Below are 18,631 nucleotides of genomic sequence, written 5' to 3' on the forward strand. Positions count from 1 at the left end.
ATTCCTGCTCTGTGCACTGTACCCTTGCATCCTGTTTCCCTTCTTTGCAACACCCCTCCCACCTTCTGACTGGGATATAAGGCCTCGGAGATTTGCATTCCAACTTATATCTGGCGAGGGTAGCTTTGAGTCTTTAAAGCTTATACCCTGAAAATCTTGTTGGTCTCTAAAGTGCTGTTTTGGTGTAGTGGCTAAGAGCCAGTTTGGTGTAGTGGTTAAGAGCAGCAGACTCTCATCTGGAAAGCCGGGTTTAATTCCCTACTCCTCCACGTGAAGCCAGCTGGGTGACCTTGGGTCAGTCACAGTTCTCTCAGAAGTCTCTCAGCCCCACTTACCTCACACAGTGTGTCTGTTGAGGGGAGAGGAAGGAAAGGAGATTGTAAGCTGCTCTGAGACTCCTTCGGGTAGTGAAGAGTAAGGTATAAAACCAACTCTTCTTCTCCTTATCATAGAATCATAGAGTTGGGAGGGGCCATACAGACCATCTAGTCCCTGCCCAATGCAGGACCAGCCTAAAGCATCTCTGACAAATATTCGTCCAGCCTCTTCTTGAAAGCTGTCAGTGAAGGGGAGCTAACCACCTCTCTAGGCAGCTGGTTCCACCTTTGAACCAGTCTGACTGTGAAAAAGTTTTTCCTAATATCCGCCCAATGCCTTTCTGCATGTAATTTAAAACCGTTGTTTCGGGTCCTATCCTCTGCTGCCAACTGGAACAGTCCTATCCTTCTATCAGTTCTGCTTTCTTTGTTTCTCCCCTACAGGGTTTGCCTCCAGCGGGTGACTTCTACCAGCCTCCTGCTGCAGCAGCTCCAGCAGCCCTCCTGCCAGCCAGGCCAGCAGCTCATCAGCTTGGCCACTCTTGGCTCTCAAAACGCAGCAAGTGGGTTCTCAGCTGCTTTCTTAGTTCCCTCCTTAAAAATGATATCCTTAGATGATCAGGTTCAACTCTTGGTTTGCTAACCAGCGGCCAGAATGCCATCCAGAGTGATCAGCACTGCAGCAGTGGGAAGACCTCGCCTTGTAGTACTTCAGGAAATCCTGTTGGATGCAGTGTTCTCCAGACTGGTTCTTCATGGAACCGATATCTCTGCCTTTCCCCCCACAAAGTTAGTTAATGAACAGGCAATGCTTAATTCAAGGGCAAGCCTGTCAAATGTCATCTGACCCAGAAACACCGGGCCAGTCCAAAAGTTCTGTGTCCTTGAGACACTGTGTCAGCAGCTACTTTTGCTAGAGAGGTATTTGGCCAAGGTGATAGCTATTAGCCAGCCAAATGGATGTGGGCGAAGCTTGCCCAGTGCAGCAGGAAAACATGGTGAGGACTTCGAGGCATCTTTTGATGAAGGTAGTTCAGCTAAGCCAGCCATTTACTGGCTGTACAGGCAGAACAGCACAGGGAGAGTGCTCCCTGGGTAGCATTCAACTGAACCCTAGCTGTTGTATGGCACGGTGGGATGTTGGTGGGACTCAGCACCTTTTGGTGCAGTTCTGTGCAGGAAATAAATAAGGTGCCAAAAAAAGTTCTTGCCAATCTCATTTTCTAAAATTAAAATTTAAAAGAAAAGATCCATGTGCCAGCCAGCAGAAAAGGTAAAAAGAGTTTCCCCATTGCTACCAAAACAACTACCCCATCTATGCCCTTGTTATAATTTAGCTGGAGACAGAGAAACAGTACCCATTACAGGGTCCCAGCATAATGAGGTGCTCACTCCTCCTATAGATTCACAAATGGGCTTCTACTCTGCTCGTTGGGATCTAGTATCATGAATGGGTGGTCTTGTCCAGTGTCCAGGGCATCCTGGATCTCTTGTGGCCAGAAATAATGTGACCAGGGTGCTCCAGCTGTCAAGGGGGTCTTGTTAGGGAGTCATGGGAAGTTGCCACAGGGGGCATGAGATCCTCCTGGGTTACTTTGTCCTTGGGGCTTGCCTTGGATTCCCTTCCTTCTCCACCTTCTCATATAATTACAAACGAGTTCAGGAAGGGCAGTGGTCTGGAAGGCTGATGGGCTGACCAGACTGTTGCATAGAGATCTGTGGGAAACAGTGCCTGCCTGCATGTATTTCAGGTGGGTACCGTCCAGAAGAGGAGGAAGAGGAGGCTGTGATTGGCTGGCAAGAGAAACTCTTCAGCCAGGTGAGTTAACAGTGATGCCTTCTCATTGTGAGTAAGCACTTTCCAGCACACCTTGGGAATCTTCTTTCAATTATCCTCAAGATAATCCTGTGATACAGATCAGGCTGAGTGACGAGCCCATGAGTTTCCCAGTATAATGATAACTTGAACCTCCGTCTCCACCCAAACTCAGCACGCTAGCCACTCTTCCACCCTGGCCTTCTGCACAGCACCGTTCCTGCATAATCCAGGTGTGTTATCATATCCAGGGTAATTTCCCCATTACCTATGCTGCATTCCACAAGCACTTCTGTGGTGGAAAACTGTAGGCTGATCCATCCATCCCTATTCAGCAGGGCTGCCTTTATTTTGGAACTGGTGGGTATGAAAACACCCGGCTGAATATGGCCTGATCCTTCTTGGGAAGGAACCACTCCTCCTAGACCCATAGTCCCACTGCTAGAAGGGTCATTGTTCTCTCCAGTTATCAACTGAGGTGACACAGCTGCCACTGTTCAGTTTTGGGTCATAGCACCATTCCACTGAAGGCAGATCAAGACACGTAGCCGTGTTAGTCTATCTATAGCAGTAGAAAAGATTAAGAGTCCAATGGCACCTTAAATACTAACAAAAATTTGTGGTAGGGTATGAACTTCCTTGAGTCACTGCTCACTTCTTCAGATACCTGAAGAAGTATCTGAAGAAGTGAGCAGTGACTCGTAGAATCACAGAGTTGGAAGGGGCCGTACGGGCCATCTAGTCCAACCCCCTGCTCAATGCGGGATGCGCCTAGAGCAGTGATGGCGAACCTTTTAGAGACTGAGTGCCCAAACTGCGACCCAAAACCCACTTATTTATCACAAAGGGCCAGCACGGCAATTTAACCTGAATACTGAGGTTTGACTTTAGAAAAAACAACTCATATTTTAAAGCAAGACAGTTCAGACAAAGTAAGGAAAGCAATCCCAAATGCTTTCATTTACTTAAAATGAGTTGGCAGAGAATTCAACACTTTAATGATGGTCTGGGCCTGGCTGGGGCGATGGCACGCGTGCCCACGGAGAGGGCTCTGAGTGCCACCTCTGGCACCCGTGCCATAGGTTCGCCACCCGTGCCATAGGTTCACTACCACTGGCCTAGAGCATCCCTGACTCATGAAAGCTCATACCCTACCAAACGTTTTGTTAGTCTTTAAGGTGCCACTGGAGGCAGAATTTTTAATCCCTGAGTTTGTGGCACGGTCTCAGTATAAATCCTGTTCTGCCTCTCTGTTCTTCCTGCTGCTCCTGGTTCCCTCTGCCTCTCTGCCATTTTCCTTGGAGCAAGGGACTGTGGAGAGTCTTCCAGCCCTGTCCATACTGGACTGGAGCTTCCCAGGGGCACTTACTTTGCCCATTGCTGCCAACTGCAGGTGTCATGAGCGGTTGGCAGTTGTTCTCCCCACCAGTGCTCCCTCTAAGCTGAGTTAGTGTGAGCTAGCTCAGTTTTTAGGCTCCAGCTCACACATTTTTGTCTTCGCTCAGGAAGGAGGGCTCCAGAGCAAACTAATTTATGCAGCTGTCAAATCGCTCACTCACGACTTTGATGCCAGTAGCTCACCAAGTAGAATTTTTGCTCACAGGACTCCATAGCTCAGAGGGAGCACTGCTCCCCACCCCAGTGTAATCAGCCATTTGGATGCTCTGCAATTCCACATTCTTCAAGAGAAAACATGTATATGAAGAGGTCTAAAAGTGATTTGGCATCCTTCTCCTTTCAAGCTTGCTTTAAATCAAACAGGTTAAATTTACCTGGAAGGGACTTGCTGAAAGCCGCCTCCCCTCTGAGCTGTTGCTTTTCTGTGATGTAATTTTAGCTCAGTCTGCACTATTCATGTTTGATCAGTCTGGCCCTTGTAGAAGCCTAGGATCATTCCAGCTTTGTTCTCAGCATTCTTTGCCGCATCCAGGGTGTTCTGTCCTGTGCTCAGTTTGAGGTGGATCTATACCAGAACAAGTCTGCTTGCCAGAGCCCACTGGACCGGCAGTACCACCAGGACATCCTGAAGCTGGAGAAGTCTGGGGGACGGAAGAACTACCGGATCTTCACGTACACGGACCACGACCGCTTCACCAACATGGAGGAGGTGCCTGAAGGGAACTCCACTGACTTCCTTTGCTGGGGGTGGGTGGGGGGAGGAGGGTAAGGAGCTGCCCACTTCAGGCAGTTGAGCAGCTAGGGAGCAGGAAATGAACTGAGAACCGACTTCTCTAAGGCTGAACGCTGTCAACGCATTTTGATATTTGCCGTTTGTGTCGCAAGCACGTGAGTCGGGCCGCTGTTCCCATTTTCCAGATGGAGCAAGGAAAGTTAAGGCTGTTGGAAAGTCGGTGGCTGAGTTAACTCTCTGAGAAAGTCGGTGGCTGAGTTAACTCTCTGAGTTAACTCTCTGTGGGGGGACTTTACTCATAAGAGGCCCAATACTCTTATGCAAGTCAATATTACAGGCTCCTCTTTTTTTGGTAGGATGCAGCAGGGAAAGCAGAGAGGAGCCTCTGCCACCACTCCCCTGCCGTGGTAATTTCATCATTTCCCCAAGAGCTTATTGATGGCTGGAGGAGCTGGAGAGCCAGTTTGGTGCGGTGGTTAAGAGCGACGGACTCTAACCTGGGAGAACCGGGTTTGATTCCCCACTCCTCCACATGCAGCTGCTGGTGGCCCCTGGGCAAGCCACAGTTCTCTCAGAGCTGTTCTCTCAAGAGCAATTCTCAGTCAGAGCTCTCTCAGCCCCACCTACCTCACAGGGTGTCTGTTTGTGGGGGGAGGAAGGGAAGGAGATTGTAAGCCGCTCTGAGACTCCCAAGTGAAGGGTGGGATATAAATCCAATCTCTTCTTCTTCTTCCCCTGGCGGTCTCACTGTGGAGGACAGATTAGAGGCCAGGATGGGGTTTGTTTTACTTTCACACATGCAGCAGGAAACTAACAGCCCATCTCCCTGTGTTCCAGCACTGCAAGCGGGTGACCACGTCTGCCCAGGAAGCACCTTCATACTTAGCAGAGAGGATGGCCAACGTGAGAAGGAGAAGGCAGGAGCGCAAGCCACTGTGAGTGGAATTGTCAAGAGTGCTTTTGTGGGTTTGTGGCTCCTACGGTTTGGGTCCACTGTGGGGGAATCCATCCATCTAGCCATCCGCCTCTCATGTTGCACTTCATGCTGAATTGTGAGCAGTGCTCTCCTGCAGGGATGGCAGCGTCTTCAAGTCCCGCATTGTCACCTGGAAGCCCTCCGAAGAGTTCATCAAGAACAATCATGTCATCAACACCCCCATGCAGACCATGTACATAATGGCAGACCTGGGCCCCCAGGACAAGTAAGTCAGTGCTCAAAATAACCTGTTGATAGATAGAAGCTCTCTTTTGCATGCGCATGTACACCGCTCTCCCTTCCACATGTTTGGAGGTTGGTCAAAGTCAATTGCTCCGCTGAACTTGACCAGTGCAGTAATTTGGCTTCTGTTTCTGGGATTTTCTAGCTCCTGGGGTTGTGTGGGTGTCAGGCCAATCCAACATTTGGGGAATCTGTCCCTTGCATAAGGACCTGTCAAGGGAAGCCAGAGCCAGGAGGGCGAAGCAAGTCTGTTCTGATGGTTTTACTTAGTCCTTACTAAAATAGCACTGTGGTGTGCAATATATCCTAAACACAGTTTTTTTTAATATGTTGTCGAAGGCTTTCACAGCCGGAGTTCATTACTTGTTGTAGATTTTCCGGGCTGTATGGCCATGGTCTTGGTATTGTAGTACCTGACGTTTCGCCAGCAGCCGTGACTGGCATCCTCAGAGGTATAATACAACTACAACAACTAATATTTTTTTTTGCTGAATAAGTGACAGCTTGAGATCCATGGAAACAGCAAGTATGAAGTTTAGGGTCATATCTCAATGCTTTGGCAAAAACAGGTTGATCTAGCTACTTATCCCATTCCTTCCTGAGACTCTGGGTATCATATTCATCAATCCACATCAAATATTTATAAACAGATATTGTAGGTTTCATTTTCTGCCTTGATTCAATCGGAGCTTCCAGGAGTAAAGGAGATTCTGAAACAGTGCTTTGGGGCCATAGTTAGCTGCCAACAGCTGTTGCAGCTGTCGATAGTGCCATTCGATAGAGGATGACAAATCGTATCTAGACATCACCTGGATGAGAGACCTCCTGATGGCACTGGTATTTCTGGCCACTGTGTGATACAGTGCTGGACTGGATGGGCCTTTGGCCTGATCCAACATTGGCGTCTCTTATGTTCTTATATAAAACGACACAAACTCACCATCATACTCTATTGATTGAGAGGAGGGAGGCCAGATACAGGTGGGTGGAGCAAAGCTGATGGCTGCAGGTGACCCAGATGTAACCCAGTAGGTTTTCCAGCCAACGAGGACCCGAGAGATCTCCCCGGACTGGGAAGAGGAGAAGACTTTCCTACTTCCTGAGACAGCCTGAGCTGGCTGAAGTGTCTGTCTTTACCACCAGAGGTCCTGGGTTTGGGTCCCAAGTTTCATAAGAAAGGATCCATGTGAGCCACACTCCGCAGAGTGCCCTGTGCTGCCAGGCTCCTTGGTCTTTGGGAGACCAGGCCCGTTTTCATGCTGATATTCCCACAGACTCGGCCATGGGGACTGCGAACACGTCCTTTGCACGATCAGGGTGGATAGCAATGGAGTCATCACAGTCAAGCCAGATTTCACAGGCACAAAAGGGGCTTACCGGTGAGTAGAGTGAGCCCTGAATCCCAGACCAGTTAGTCTTTGGGATGAGTGGGGATCGAGACAGCTTGCAGTTTCTAAAGAGCCCACTCGCTGCCCTCCTTTGTAGGGGAGAGGGAGGAGGCTACTTCTGGGCCCGTTAGCCTCATCATGTTCTCAGAGTGTTACGTTTGGTGTTTGGGACTGTGAAGGATTGAGTTAGAAGGCGAGAAGCGGGAGCTGTGGAAGTACACTCTGGAGAACGCCTCGGCCGTGGTGCAGCGGGAGGAAGAGGAGCGAGAGCAGCGTGTCTTCAAGGATGTAAGGGTCACCTGTTGTTGCTTGTGAGTGTGTAGATGGAGTTCAGGGTGCGGGCAGGCTGCCATCGCAGCCGAGGCACTGTGGAGGAGAAAGCTGGGTCAGGCCGCCTTGTCAGGTGTCAGGAGGCACACTGAAACTTTGGTGGACATGGAGCTGCAGGCAGCGTGACTCTACCTGTGCTACGGAACCACTTTTTTGCCTCTGGAGTTACCAGTGGGCATCTCCTTGAGAAGCAGCCACCCACCACCCCCTTTTTCACCAGCCATACATGCCCTTACCACCCCAGATCTGATGACCGACCCTATGATCTGCCCAAAATCCAGCCAGAAACAGTTTCCCAAAAGAACCATTTTGCTCCGTAGATGTCTGGCCGCTCTTGAAGCTGGCCTAGAGAAAAAGTGTGTGTGTGTGGAGGGGACATCTGAGATGTTTTGATTTCTGTGTCCTCAAGATGCTTGCCGGAGCTACTCCTTACTTTGTGTCTTTTTCTTTAGTTGTACAGTCGGCACAAGGAGTACCTCCAAGGACTCGTTGGCTCTGACTTTGAGATGGTGAGTAACGTGTGTGTGTGTGTGTAGAAGGCAGCCATTGCCTGGATGAGGGCAGAGGTCATGAGCTGGCACCACCTGCTTGGGCTGCCAGGCCCAAAAGCTGGTTCAGTTCCCAGCAGAGGGCATCACATTGGCCAGCTGAATTTGGTACTGTGCGCTTGTCACTGTTGAAAGCCACCTTGAGAACGAGAACTCCTGTGCATCGTGCAAATCAGTGGAAATCATTTCGTTTGGTCAAAGAGGTGATTATAAGCTAAGAACGGGAGTCGGCAAGAAGGGGTTGGTAAGGCGTGAGGGAAGGCTGTTTTCCTGTTGGGATGTCAAATGAGCTTTAGCCGGAATGTGGTAAATTAGAAATGAACAGCAGGATGGTGCCAGAGGCCAAAAGGTTAAACCTCAAAATATGCTGCACAACCAAAATTAAGGAACGGCAAGTCCAGGCATCCAGCCTCCATGGATGAATCTTCTGCCCAAGTCACAAGCAGGGAATGTGTGGGCCATTCTATGGAAAGGCTCTGACAGTAGAGGAGGGCCACCCTTTGCACATGAGAAGCGTCCAGGGCATGCCTTAACAAGAAAAGGTCTCTCTGATTTGTAAACAGTTTATAATTAAATAACCCCGTAAGTTAAAATGGTATATAATAGATAAGTGACAAGTTTTATGGTATAAGGGGTCGGAAAGCTATTAAGGTGTTTCAACGTGAAACAGTGGGCATAATGAGGAGGGAGAGGGGAGTGCTCCCCCGTAAGTCCTCTCACAGGAGGAGGAAAGGCTGAGCTCCTCTCCGCCGAGCTTTTGGCCCCAGGTATGAGAGGCAACCCATTTGGTTTTCTAGGTGAACTTGTTTGTTTTTTTGTTTTTAAAGAATAAATTGGAAGTAAAAAAGGTAAGGGTAAAGGTTCCCTTGCTCGAAAGCCTGTCAAATCCGACTCTAGGGTTGTGGTGCTCATCTCTGTTTCCAAGCTGAAGAGCCAGCACTGTGAAGACATTTCTGTGGTCATGTGGCCGGCATGACTAAACACCAAGGCGCACGGAACGCTGTTACCTTCCCACTGAAGTGGTACCTATTTATCTACTTGCAATTTCTTGCTTTCGAACTGCTAGGTTGGCAGGAGCTGGAACTAGAGACGGGAGCTCACTCCGTCATGCGGCACACTCGGGTCTTGAACTGCTGAACTACCGACCTTCCACAGCCTGCAGTTCAGCATCTTAACCACTTGAGCCACCGCAGCTCCTTTTAAATTGGAAGTATTTAACAGCAAATAGTGAACTGAAGAACGACTAATGTTATGTTAAAATATGTACTGTAATGAATGCGAATAAGGAAGAGGAATCTAGGGAACTAAATGCAATCAAATGTAACGGGTAGCATTAGATAATAGTAGACAGAATAGAAAGTAATCCTCGTTTAGCATTTAGATATAATAGGAGTCAGTGGATGAGCTGGAGAATACTTTCTATTAATAAAGGGGGTGAATAATGTAATAGACTGTTGGAAAATTAATATTTGTATCATCGTTCACTATAATAATTAATAAACTGTGAATTAAAAAAAAAGGTCTCTCTGTTCTGGGGGGGGGGGAACCCATCTCTGACATCTCTCTGTTCACTCTTATAGACTCTTCCTGGGTCACTGCGACTCTTCATTAATGGTGAAATTGGTAAGAGGCTCTTTGAATTGTCTTCCCTGCCTGCCTCCCTTGCTGATTCCCCCCCCCCCAACACACACACTGTTAGACAAGTCCCAGGGGTGTTAAACTGCTCTCTAAACTCGGCAAAGTCTATTGGTGGGCTGCTCCTGGGGATTGAACTGAGAGTGGAGAAAGCTCGAGCCCAGAAATGAGGGGCGCTCTGGCTAGAGCAAGTGTAGGAGCTTAAGGCATGGGCTCCTCCATCCCATCTCCTGTCCCATGTAGCTCTTCTGGGGGGGCACTCTCTTAATTTGCCCTTCCTTTGCTTCTGGTCTGGCCTTACCCCTTTTAACTGCGGCTCACTATAGCTGCTTGAGTGGACACATGTGAAGGTTGCAGCTTGACAGAAAACTAGGCACTGCCCACAAGTGATTCCATGCTCTTTTTCCTGGAGGGGGCGCATACAGTTAACCTTTCAGCCGCTGTGCCTGCTCAGTGCTGCTCTGATGTTGTGGAAGTCGGTGGGGTGGGCTTTGGTTAAGAGCTAGGGAAGGCTAGTGTGGATGCGATCTGTCGCTGCTTCTTTGTCTTAGTTTCAGCCCAGGGCTACGAGTACAACAATCTCTACATCCACTTTTTCCTGGAGCTGCCCAGCCGTGAGTAAACGAAAAGGGGAGTTCTGGGGAGGCCGGGTGAAAGTGGCATGACGCATACCACACAGAGACGTCAGCAAACGTTCAGGGGACCTTTGGGTATCTCTGTGATGTGCTGTTGTGTTGCTGTGAAGCCTCCCTGTCAAATTGCAGCGGTGAATCACGGCTCCTTGTGCCACCAGAGCTGGGCTTTGCGGTTCTAAACTTAGGTGACCCTTAAGAATGCTTCCTTCCACTTGTTTCTGGGTTCTGGCTTTGTGCTTGGAGGCATCGTTTACCTGGTGCCACATCCCCTCTGAGATCCGGCCTTGGGGTGGAGGCTGCCTCGGAGCAATGCTGATGTGATCACCCCACCAGGAATTTGTTTGCTGTTACAAACGCTACACGTAGCACACTCCCACACTCCCCACAGTACATCCAGCTTCTGCAGCTACTTTCATTGTGTATCTGTTGGTGCACCATCAACTGGGGGTGTGGCCTGGGGATGAGGTTAATATGCCCTTTCCTTTTAATTGGTAAATGTGGCACTCACCCCTCCTGATTGGGCTCCTGTTCTTTTTTTTTCTTTTCTTTTGTATTTTTTGCAGTGCGTGTGTGTGCACGCATGTGCCTGGAAGTCATGGCGACCTCTGGCAACTCCTACTTGGGGCATGGAGGATGTTCAGAGAAGTGGCTTGATAGCTTGCCTCTGCCTTCCAGTGTTCCCTCTAAGCTGAGTTAGTGTGAGCTAACTCACAGCTTTTGAGCCTCCGGCTCACACATTTTTGTCTTAGCTCAGGAACGAGGGCTCCAGAGCAAACTAATTTATGCAGTAGCTGAATCACTCGCTCACAACTTTAATGCCAGTAGCTCACAAAGTAGAATTTTTGCTCACAAGACTCCACAGCTTAGAGAGAACATCTGGCCCTGGTATTCTTTGGAGGTCTCCCATCCAAATACTTGCCAGGGTTGGCCCTGCTTAGCTTGCAGGCTCTGACAAGATTGGGCTTGCCTGGGCTATCCAGGCCAGGGCATTGGGTGCCCATTCTTGTCAGGTTCCATGTTGTTAGACAATGAAATACTTGTTTGTTCAGTGGGAGTGGGCTGCCTGTATTGGCTCCAGTTTAGTGCCCCCCGACATTGCCAAGCACTCAGCATACAGCCGGTCGGGGGTATGGGGGTCCTCCCCGTTCTTGCCCGGCATCACCTCCTGATTCCTGTTCCCCTTCCCTGCGGAGGTAACTCCTATGCTCCTCTCTTGTAGGCTGGTCATGCCCCCCATCCCAACAGCTGTCCGGAGTGACACAGACCTGTGCCACCAAGGTCATTGGCAAGGTAAGGGGCATGTGCGTCGGGTTTCCTGTCTTCTGCCTGCATTTCCCATGGGAACCGGAACAAATATTTAAAGATCTTAGTCCCACCAGATACTTGAAATGGATCTGGAATAATACTTCCAGTTACTTAATGGCCACCAATATGACTGAAAGTTGGAAAAAATAGTGTCAATGGCACTTAACATCTTACAAACTGAAAATTATTTGTAATCTTGATAACGAGTGGTAGATACTGGTGTGGTGATGTTGAAAAAGATTTGAAAGGTGGTTTTATCCTGTGTTGAGCAAATACCAGGATATGAGATCGCTGAGGATTTTTTATTGTGTCTAAAAATGGAATTTAAATGAACTGAGAGGCAATCTGCAGTCAAGATGGCCGTGGCCAGTGGTTGGGAGAAGTCTGTTCCCCTTCAAATCTCAGAGCAGCTTTATTTCACCAGTCGACCAATGAAATAAATTTTTATTAAAATATATACTTATCTCTGCAAGTTCAAAGCCGCTTGCAACCAGTGGCTGAAGCAATTGGGGGGGAATGTCCAAATGCCTTGATGGAAACAATTAACAATAACTATGAACAGATCAGCCAAGGAAAGTTATTGGAGGGAAAAAAGGGTCACGTTTAGCTATCGTGGTAAATATCTACTGGTGGTCCTCTCCCTTATCAGTGGGGGGCGGGGCTGTGGCTCAGTGCCGGAGCTCCTGGACTGTAAGGCAGAAGGCTTCCACTACCCCCGCTATAGCAGACGCCAAGTCACTCTGTCTCCTCCTGCCCTGTTTGGAAGCTGACTTTGGCTCTTTCCTTCCCAGGACAGGGTGGCCTTTTTCTCCTTCCCTTTCACTCTAGAGGTGTTTTTTACCCAAGAGGATGAGTTGGAAGGTGAGTCTTCGGGGATTGCACCCTGCAGTGTGCACAAATGAGGAGGGCTGTTGTGGGGGATCAGGCAGCTGAGTCGGGCAACAGATTACGGGCATGAGCACGAGAGATGGATGGCTCTGAGGCACAGAGTCCAGTCCATGGGGACCTTCTGCACAGGCCCATTGAATGAACAGGAGGTGGCCGTACACAGCTCTCATTCATTCCAGTGAGGCGTACGCAAGAGAATTTCTGGGGGAGGGGGGCTGCCATTTAGCGCTTTCACCTCCAGCACCAAAAATCTTCGGGCCGGTGTGAGGGGAGGGCCATGCCCCAGCATCCTCCATGAAATCTGTCTTCACCAAAGGAAGGGCCAAGACAAAGGGTGCCCTGTGTGATAAAAGGCCCTGATCTCCATGCCTTCCCCTCTCTGGCAGGCTCTCTCCCCCAGTGGCCTGTGCTCTACTTCGAGGTCCTCTCCTTGGATTTCTGGCAGAGGTATCGCGTCGAAGGCTACGGTTTTGTGATGCTGCCAGCAACACCGGGTAAAAAGCTGGACTGTGCTTCCACGGCACATTCACCGCCTGGTATTGGCATGGGGGTGGGGGAGGTTCAGTCCCTCAACTTGCATAGCCTCCACTTTATATGCTGCAACACGTTTGGGATTAAAAACTATCTTGGGTTCAAGACAGAGGTCGATAGAGTTACCGTAGATACCTTTTAAAGCAGATTTTGATGGGTCCCCCTTTCTGCTATGATCGACGAGGCTATTCCCCCCACACAAACACACACACATTCATTCTGTTTTTATCCCTTCCTCTCTGCAAGGAGCTCTGGGCTGCATCCATGGCTCTCTCACTTGCCCCTCGCAACAACCCAATAGATTAGGTTAAGTGAGAAAGTGTGACTGACCCCAAGTCAGCCCGTGAGCTTTATGGCTGAGCCACAATTTGGAGAAGAGTCTCAGAGCATCTTACAATCTCGTTTCCCTTTCCCTCTCCACAACAGACACCCTGTGAGGTAGGTGGGGCTAAGAGACCTCTGACAGAGGACTGCTCTTGAGAGAACAGCTCTGAGAGAACTTGTGACTGACCCAAGGTCACCCCAGCAGCTGCATGTGGAGGAGTGGGGAATCAAACCCAGTTCTCTCAGCTTTGAGTCCGCGCTCTTAACCACTACACCAAACTAGCTTCCCCAGCCCAGTCTGACAGTACTGTCTATGCCACGTTGATTCTCGCTGGTTCCATTCCCATGGCTCTGTGAGCCACCAAAAAATCCCGCAACCGGAGACAGAAGTTGAGACGTGCAGAATTGCATCCAGCAGAGTCTCCTGGGATAAATTACCAGTCTAAAATGTTGCCACCTCCTTTTTTCCTTTGCTGGCTGTGCTCCTGTCAGGTGGTGGAAGTTTGGCCAGGAAACTCTCCCTCACCTGGGCACAGGAACAGGGCTAGTAAAACGTTTTTTATAAGCGCTGGTGGCAACTCCTGCTTCCAGCTCGGAGAGCATTGAGCCTGTGCCTTGGGGAACTCACAGTGCCCTTCCCATTCAGCTCCAAAGCCCATTGGGGGTGGCACTCTCACTCTGACTGATTTCCCTCCTGGGGTTCTTGAGAGGCAAAAATGAGAGAGTATTATCCTCTGAGCTCCTTGAAAGAAGGGCAACATATATAAACAAATTAGAGCCAAGCATCCCCCCCCCCGGTCCAGTAGGGTTTGTCTACCTGAGCGGTTTTGGCGCTCCTTTGCTCACAGCATGTTGCTTGGCTCCATTGTGTGAGTCGCCTGTTCTTGTTTGTTCCACAGGCGCCTTCTAGTGATGATTTCTGTGCCCCGTTGGACAGCAGATGGGGGGGGGCTGCAGCTGGGGTGCTAAGCAGCATCTGGTCTTGGCTCTGTCAGGCAGGCAGCTGAACCTGGTGGTCTCTTCCATTTTTGTGGCTTAGGGGCTCATACCTTGACCGTTTCCACTTGGCGTCCAGTGGAACCCGGCACCGTCTCAGAACTGCGGCGGTTTTTCATCGGCGGATCTCCGGAACTTGAAGACTTGACCTACACCAGGGTGCCCAGCACCTTCCAGGTAGGTCTGTGCAACTGTAGGGTGATGGGGTCTCTTTCTCTCCCTCATATATATGCCAGGAGTCTTGGCTTGCAGGATGTCCCACTGCACCACTGGAGGAAGAAGAACTTGGGCAAGCTGTAGGGGAAGTGTGGGCAGGAGAGGGAAGTTCTTGAGGGTCGCTGTAATCACCTGGTGCTCCTCCAGCAGGGTGACCGCCTGAGTCGGTTCGGCTTCCGCACGGAGACGACAGGCAGCGTCACTTTCAGGCTGAACTGCCTGCAGCAGTCCAAGTAAGTGGTGACCTCAGCCAGAGAGGAAAGAAGTACCGGCTGGATATTAGGAAAAACCAGGGGTCGTTTCGTAGAAAAAGAGCTAGGGGAACTCATTAGCATAACTCATTAGCATATGCCACACCCCCTGACATCACCGGAAGTGTGTCATAAGGCCACACACACCCCGCCCCCAACGGTCCCGGCCGCCGCCACCGGCCTTGCAGCTCCACTGCCGATCCCCATGAGGGGCCCGGCGGTGGACCTGCAAGGTCGGCGGGAGTGCAACGAAGCCTCGTGAAGGCCCTCCCTGGCCCCAAGCAGGCAGGGGTGGGGAGAGGCAGGGAGGAAGCAACTTACCCTCCCTCTTCTCCTGCCTCCTCCTGGCTGAATGAGGGTCGGAAGCGGGACGGTCAGAAGCAGGGGGCGGGGCTTCGTCATGTGCCCCGCCCCTGTACCTCACCCGGGGGAACTGCGATCGCCCGCGTTCCCCCCCGAAATGACCTCTGGGAAAAACGTTTTCACGGTCAGAGTGGTTCAGAGGTGGAATCAGCTTCCTAGGGAGGTGGTTGGCTCCCCTTCACTGACAGCTTTCAAGAAGAGGCTGGGTGAATATTTGCCAGAGATGCTTTAGGCTGGTCCTGCATTGGGCAGGGGGTTGGACTAGATGGTCTGTATGGCCCCTCCCGACTCTATATGATTCTGTGAAGTCAGAACACTCTCAGGTGGGGTGACAGGGGAGCCCACCTCCTCTCTGGGTTCATGTTCAGGGAGATTTGGGGGGCGGAAATGCCTGAATGTCGGTCGTATTTTACTTGACTTTCAAGACCCAGCTTGGTTACTTTAGGATACTGTGCTCCGTGTCTCCCTTGTGACTCAAGATGGCTTACTGTCCCAACTTTCAGAACACGCCAAGTACAATAAACCCTCCGCCCAAGAAGGTGCCTGCAGCCCATGCAAAGCCCTCGCCAGCAAAACGGCCTGACACCACCTCCGTAACAACGTCTAAAGATGGTGCCCCTCACCTCCGCAGGGAGACCCATCCCACGGCTACTCTAGTCGATTCCCAGTGACCCCAGTTTGGCCCAAGTTTGCCATGGCTTGGGAGCTTAGTAGGGGTCAGCCACGGTCAGTACTTGGAATAGACCACCAAAGAAGTCCAGGGTTGCTGTGCAGAGGCAGGCAATGGAAAGCCACCTTCTGTTCGTCTCTTGCCTTGCAAAACCGCATTAGGGGTCACCTTAAGTCGGCTGCGACTGGGCAGCACGCCCTTCTTCTTCCGGTTGATGCCAAGCAGGCTACCTTAAGTGGGGGAACAACATGGAAATCTGTATTTGCGTGGGGGGGGGGGGACACAGGGTTATATCGTTCGAGATTCCAGTTATATAAATTCTTAGTATAAATGTTAGATTAACAAGGCGTTCTTCTATACGTCGTTTTTGTTTGTTTACGAAGGGGCACATGTCTACAGTGAGTTTTTCAGAGCAGTCGTAAGAGCACATCCCCTCCCCCATCCCAGTACTGAGCCGGAGGCGCTAGGAGGGAAGGGATCTGGCCAGCAGGGGGCAGAGTGGGGGGGACAGGTGCCCATGGAGCTTTGCTAACCAGTGGACGGGACGGGCTCCTTATTGGATTGCAGCACCTTTTACCTGAGATCCTGTAACCGGTGATCAATGTTCCCTCTAAGCTGTGGAGTCTTGTGAGCAAAAATTCTACTTTGTGAGCTACTGGCATTAAAGTTGTGAGCGAGCAGTTTGGCTACTGCAGAAATCAGTTTCTTCTGGAGCCATCCTTCCTGAGCTAAGACAAAAGTCTTGAACCAGAGGCTAAAAAACTGCGAGCTAACTCACACTAACTCAGCTTAGAGGGAACACTGCCGGTGATCCTGCCAGGGAATGAACTTGGGATCTCCAGCAAAGCAGGTGCTCTGCCACTGAGCCACGCCCCTCCCCTGATTCAGCTCAGTTCCCAAAAGGCGAGATAAGGAGCAGCTGGCAGAGCGACACCCGTGTTTTCCCACTGTAGGGTGCTTTAGATGCCTCGACCCTTATCTGCACAGCCCTCAGCCCCTACTGTTGGGTAGACGTGATGGCTGGAGATCTCACACATGGACCCAGCAGAGAAACGGCCGCAGGTGTGCCAAGTCACTGAGCTTTGTGCAGGTCTTCCAAAGGGCTAGGAAGTGTGTGTGCCCTATGGAGGAGTAAGGTTCACCGAGTACCCACCGTGCTTATCCCACTGTGATCCCCCTCCATTGAGAACTGAAGGCGCCAGGTCATCAACAGAGTTGTGCTGAATCAGACCAAAGGTTTAGCTGGTCCAGCATTCCTTTCCCTAGCAAATTCGCCACGAGCCAGGCACGGACCTGTTTGTCTTCAGCATCTGGTACACGGCCTCTGCACACAAAGCCTTTGTTTCATGGCCAGAATCTTCCTCTCCGTGAATCTGTCTTGTGTTTTGTAGCCATTATGGAAAGCATTGAGGTTCCAGGTCTGAACTCTGATCTGGGACTCCTCTCTTGGTAGGGCTTTCCTGGAGTCCAGCTCTATGAAGAAGCGCATGCAGAGTGTCCTGGACCGGATGGGCGGCTTCAGCCAGCGGGGCTCCCTCTACGGTGTCCTAGGTGAGGTGTTTGCTGCCAGGGATGCTTTACACTAAAATTTATACCCCACCCTTCGCTTGGAATCTCAGAGCGGCTTACAGTCTCTTACCCTTCCTCTCCCCACAACAGACACCCTGTGAGGTAGGTGGGGCTGAGAGAGTTCTGAGAGGACTGCTCTTGAGAGATCAGCTCTGAGAGAACTGTGACTGACCCAAGGTCACCCAGCTGGCTTCATACTGAGGAGTGGGGAATCAAAGCCAGTTCTCCAGATTATAGTCCGCCACTCTTAACCACTACACCACACTGGCTCATTGAGCCATAAAGCTCAACTGGATGACCTTCATCTCAGCCAAACCCGCATCACAGGGTTGTTATGAGGGCCAAATGGAGAGAACAAGGTATGCCATCCTGAGCTCTTTGGAAGAAGGGCTGTGTACAAATGTCACAGATAGTAATGGAAATTGTTATGGGCCATTCATACCTCCCTCCTAAATGTGCATGTGTTTGAATGTTAAGCTTTTTAAAAAGAAAAGGTTAGGGAACATGTGACCCCCATAAACCCTTTTACCTGGGTTTCAACCCATACCCTTTTGGTCTCCCCTGAGCTACTGCCCTTCTTCTGGTTAAGCAATTACATATTTAAATGCTCTTAGATGAGAACTGTGTATGCTGCTTAGGGGAAGAATTTGAGACACACTTTAAAAAAGTTGTAGTCCTTTGAGCCAGTTTGGTGTAGTGGTTAAAAGCACGGACTCTAATCTGGGAGAACCGGGTTTGATTCCCCACTCCTCCACATGCAGCTGCCGGTGTGACCTTGGGTCAGTTACAAGTCCTTTCAGAGCTGTTCTCTCACGAGCAGATCTCGAAAGAGCTCTCTCAGCCCCACCTACCTCACAGGGTGCCTGTCGTGGGGAGGGGAAGGGAAAGGAATTGTAAAGCGCTCTGAGACTCTTTCGGGTAGTGAAGGGCGGGGTATAAATCCAATCTCCTCCCCCTCCTTCTCTTTGTGTTTGTACAGAGAAGCTGAGAGTCCTTGGGGTCATTTTGAATGGAGACCTGGGGGGGGGGGTAGGAGTGGCTGAGCAGGACTTTCGGAGGTCAAAGGAGTAGGGAGGGTTTGGTGCTCCTTGACTCCTTTGTCCCTTTCTACCCTGGCTAACAAAAGCCCAAACAACTTGGAAATTAGATACAAATATATTTAGATAACTTATTCAGTTTGAATCTTTGATGGTATAGGTTGGGTTACCGCATGCAAAACATATAGAGCCCTAAGTGGGGGCTGTTTCCTACCTGGCACAGACTGGGGCATTTCCCCTTACCCTAAATCTTAGGTTGGGGGGAGGAGTGACTCAGGCTGAACCTCTTGCTTGACTCCTGCAAAAAATCTGCTTGATTGCAGAGGCATTCCAGCGGGCTCGGAGGCGGATGCAGGAAGCCCGAGAGAGTCTCCCCCAGGACTTGATCAGTACTTCCACTGCCCAGCTGTGAATTCCACGTGCACCAGCTCTTCACAGGGCCTCAAGTCTGGGAGGAGAAGC

General features: G+C 50.4%; 1 protein-coding gene across 1 annotated transcript in view; it reads left to right on the plus strand.

Annotated features, from left to right (window-relative positions):
- Positions 1 to 18,589, plus strand: part of MKS1 (Meckel syndrome, type 1) — a 20,287-nt gene extending 1,698 nt beyond the window's left edge. Inside the window, exons 2-18 of the mRNA XM_015413541.1 lie at positions 762 to 880; positions 2,069 to 2,136; positions 4,085 to 4,240; positions 5,102 to 5,199; positions 5,338 to 5,466; positions 6,758 to 6,862; positions 7,051 to 7,159; positions 7,654 to 7,710; positions 9,330 to 9,372; positions 9,936 to 9,998; positions 11,239 to 11,309; positions 12,116 to 12,185; positions 12,599 to 12,706; positions 14,107 to 14,240; positions 14,430 to 14,512; positions 17,017 to 17,114; positions 18,493 to 18,589. Coding sequence (XP_015269027.1) covers positions 762 to 880; positions 2,069 to 2,136; positions 4,085 to 4,240; positions 5,102 to 5,199; positions 5,338 to 5,466; positions 6,758 to 6,862; positions 7,051 to 7,159; positions 7,654 to 7,710; positions 9,330 to 9,372; positions 9,936 to 9,998; positions 11,239 to 11,309; positions 12,116 to 12,185; positions 12,599 to 12,706; positions 14,107 to 14,240; positions 14,430 to 14,512; positions 17,017 to 17,114; positions 18,493 to 18,581 — 1,600 coding nt within the window. The 3' untranslated portion in view covers positions 18,582 to 18,589. The remainder of the gene's footprint in view (positions 1 to 761; positions 881 to 2,068; positions 2,137 to 4,084; positions 4,241 to 5,101; positions 5,200 to 5,337; positions 5,467 to 6,757; positions 6,863 to 7,050; positions 7,160 to 7,653; positions 7,711 to 9,329; positions 9,373 to 9,935; positions 9,999 to 11,238; positions 11,310 to 12,115; positions 12,186 to 12,598; positions 12,707 to 14,106; positions 14,241 to 14,429; positions 14,513 to 17,016; positions 17,115 to 18,492) is intronic.
- The last annotated feature ends 42 nt before the right edge of the window (positions 18,590 to 18,631 follow it).

Source organism: Gekko japonicus, unplaced genomic scaffold (assembly GCF_001447785.1).
Source record: "Gekko japonicus isolate JY-2015 unplaced genomic scaffold, Gekko_japonicus_V1.1 scaffold250, whole genome shotgun sequence".
Classification (NCBI taxonomy): Eukaryota; Metazoa; Chordata; class Lepidosauria; order Squamata; family Gekkonidae; genus Gekko; species Gekko japonicus.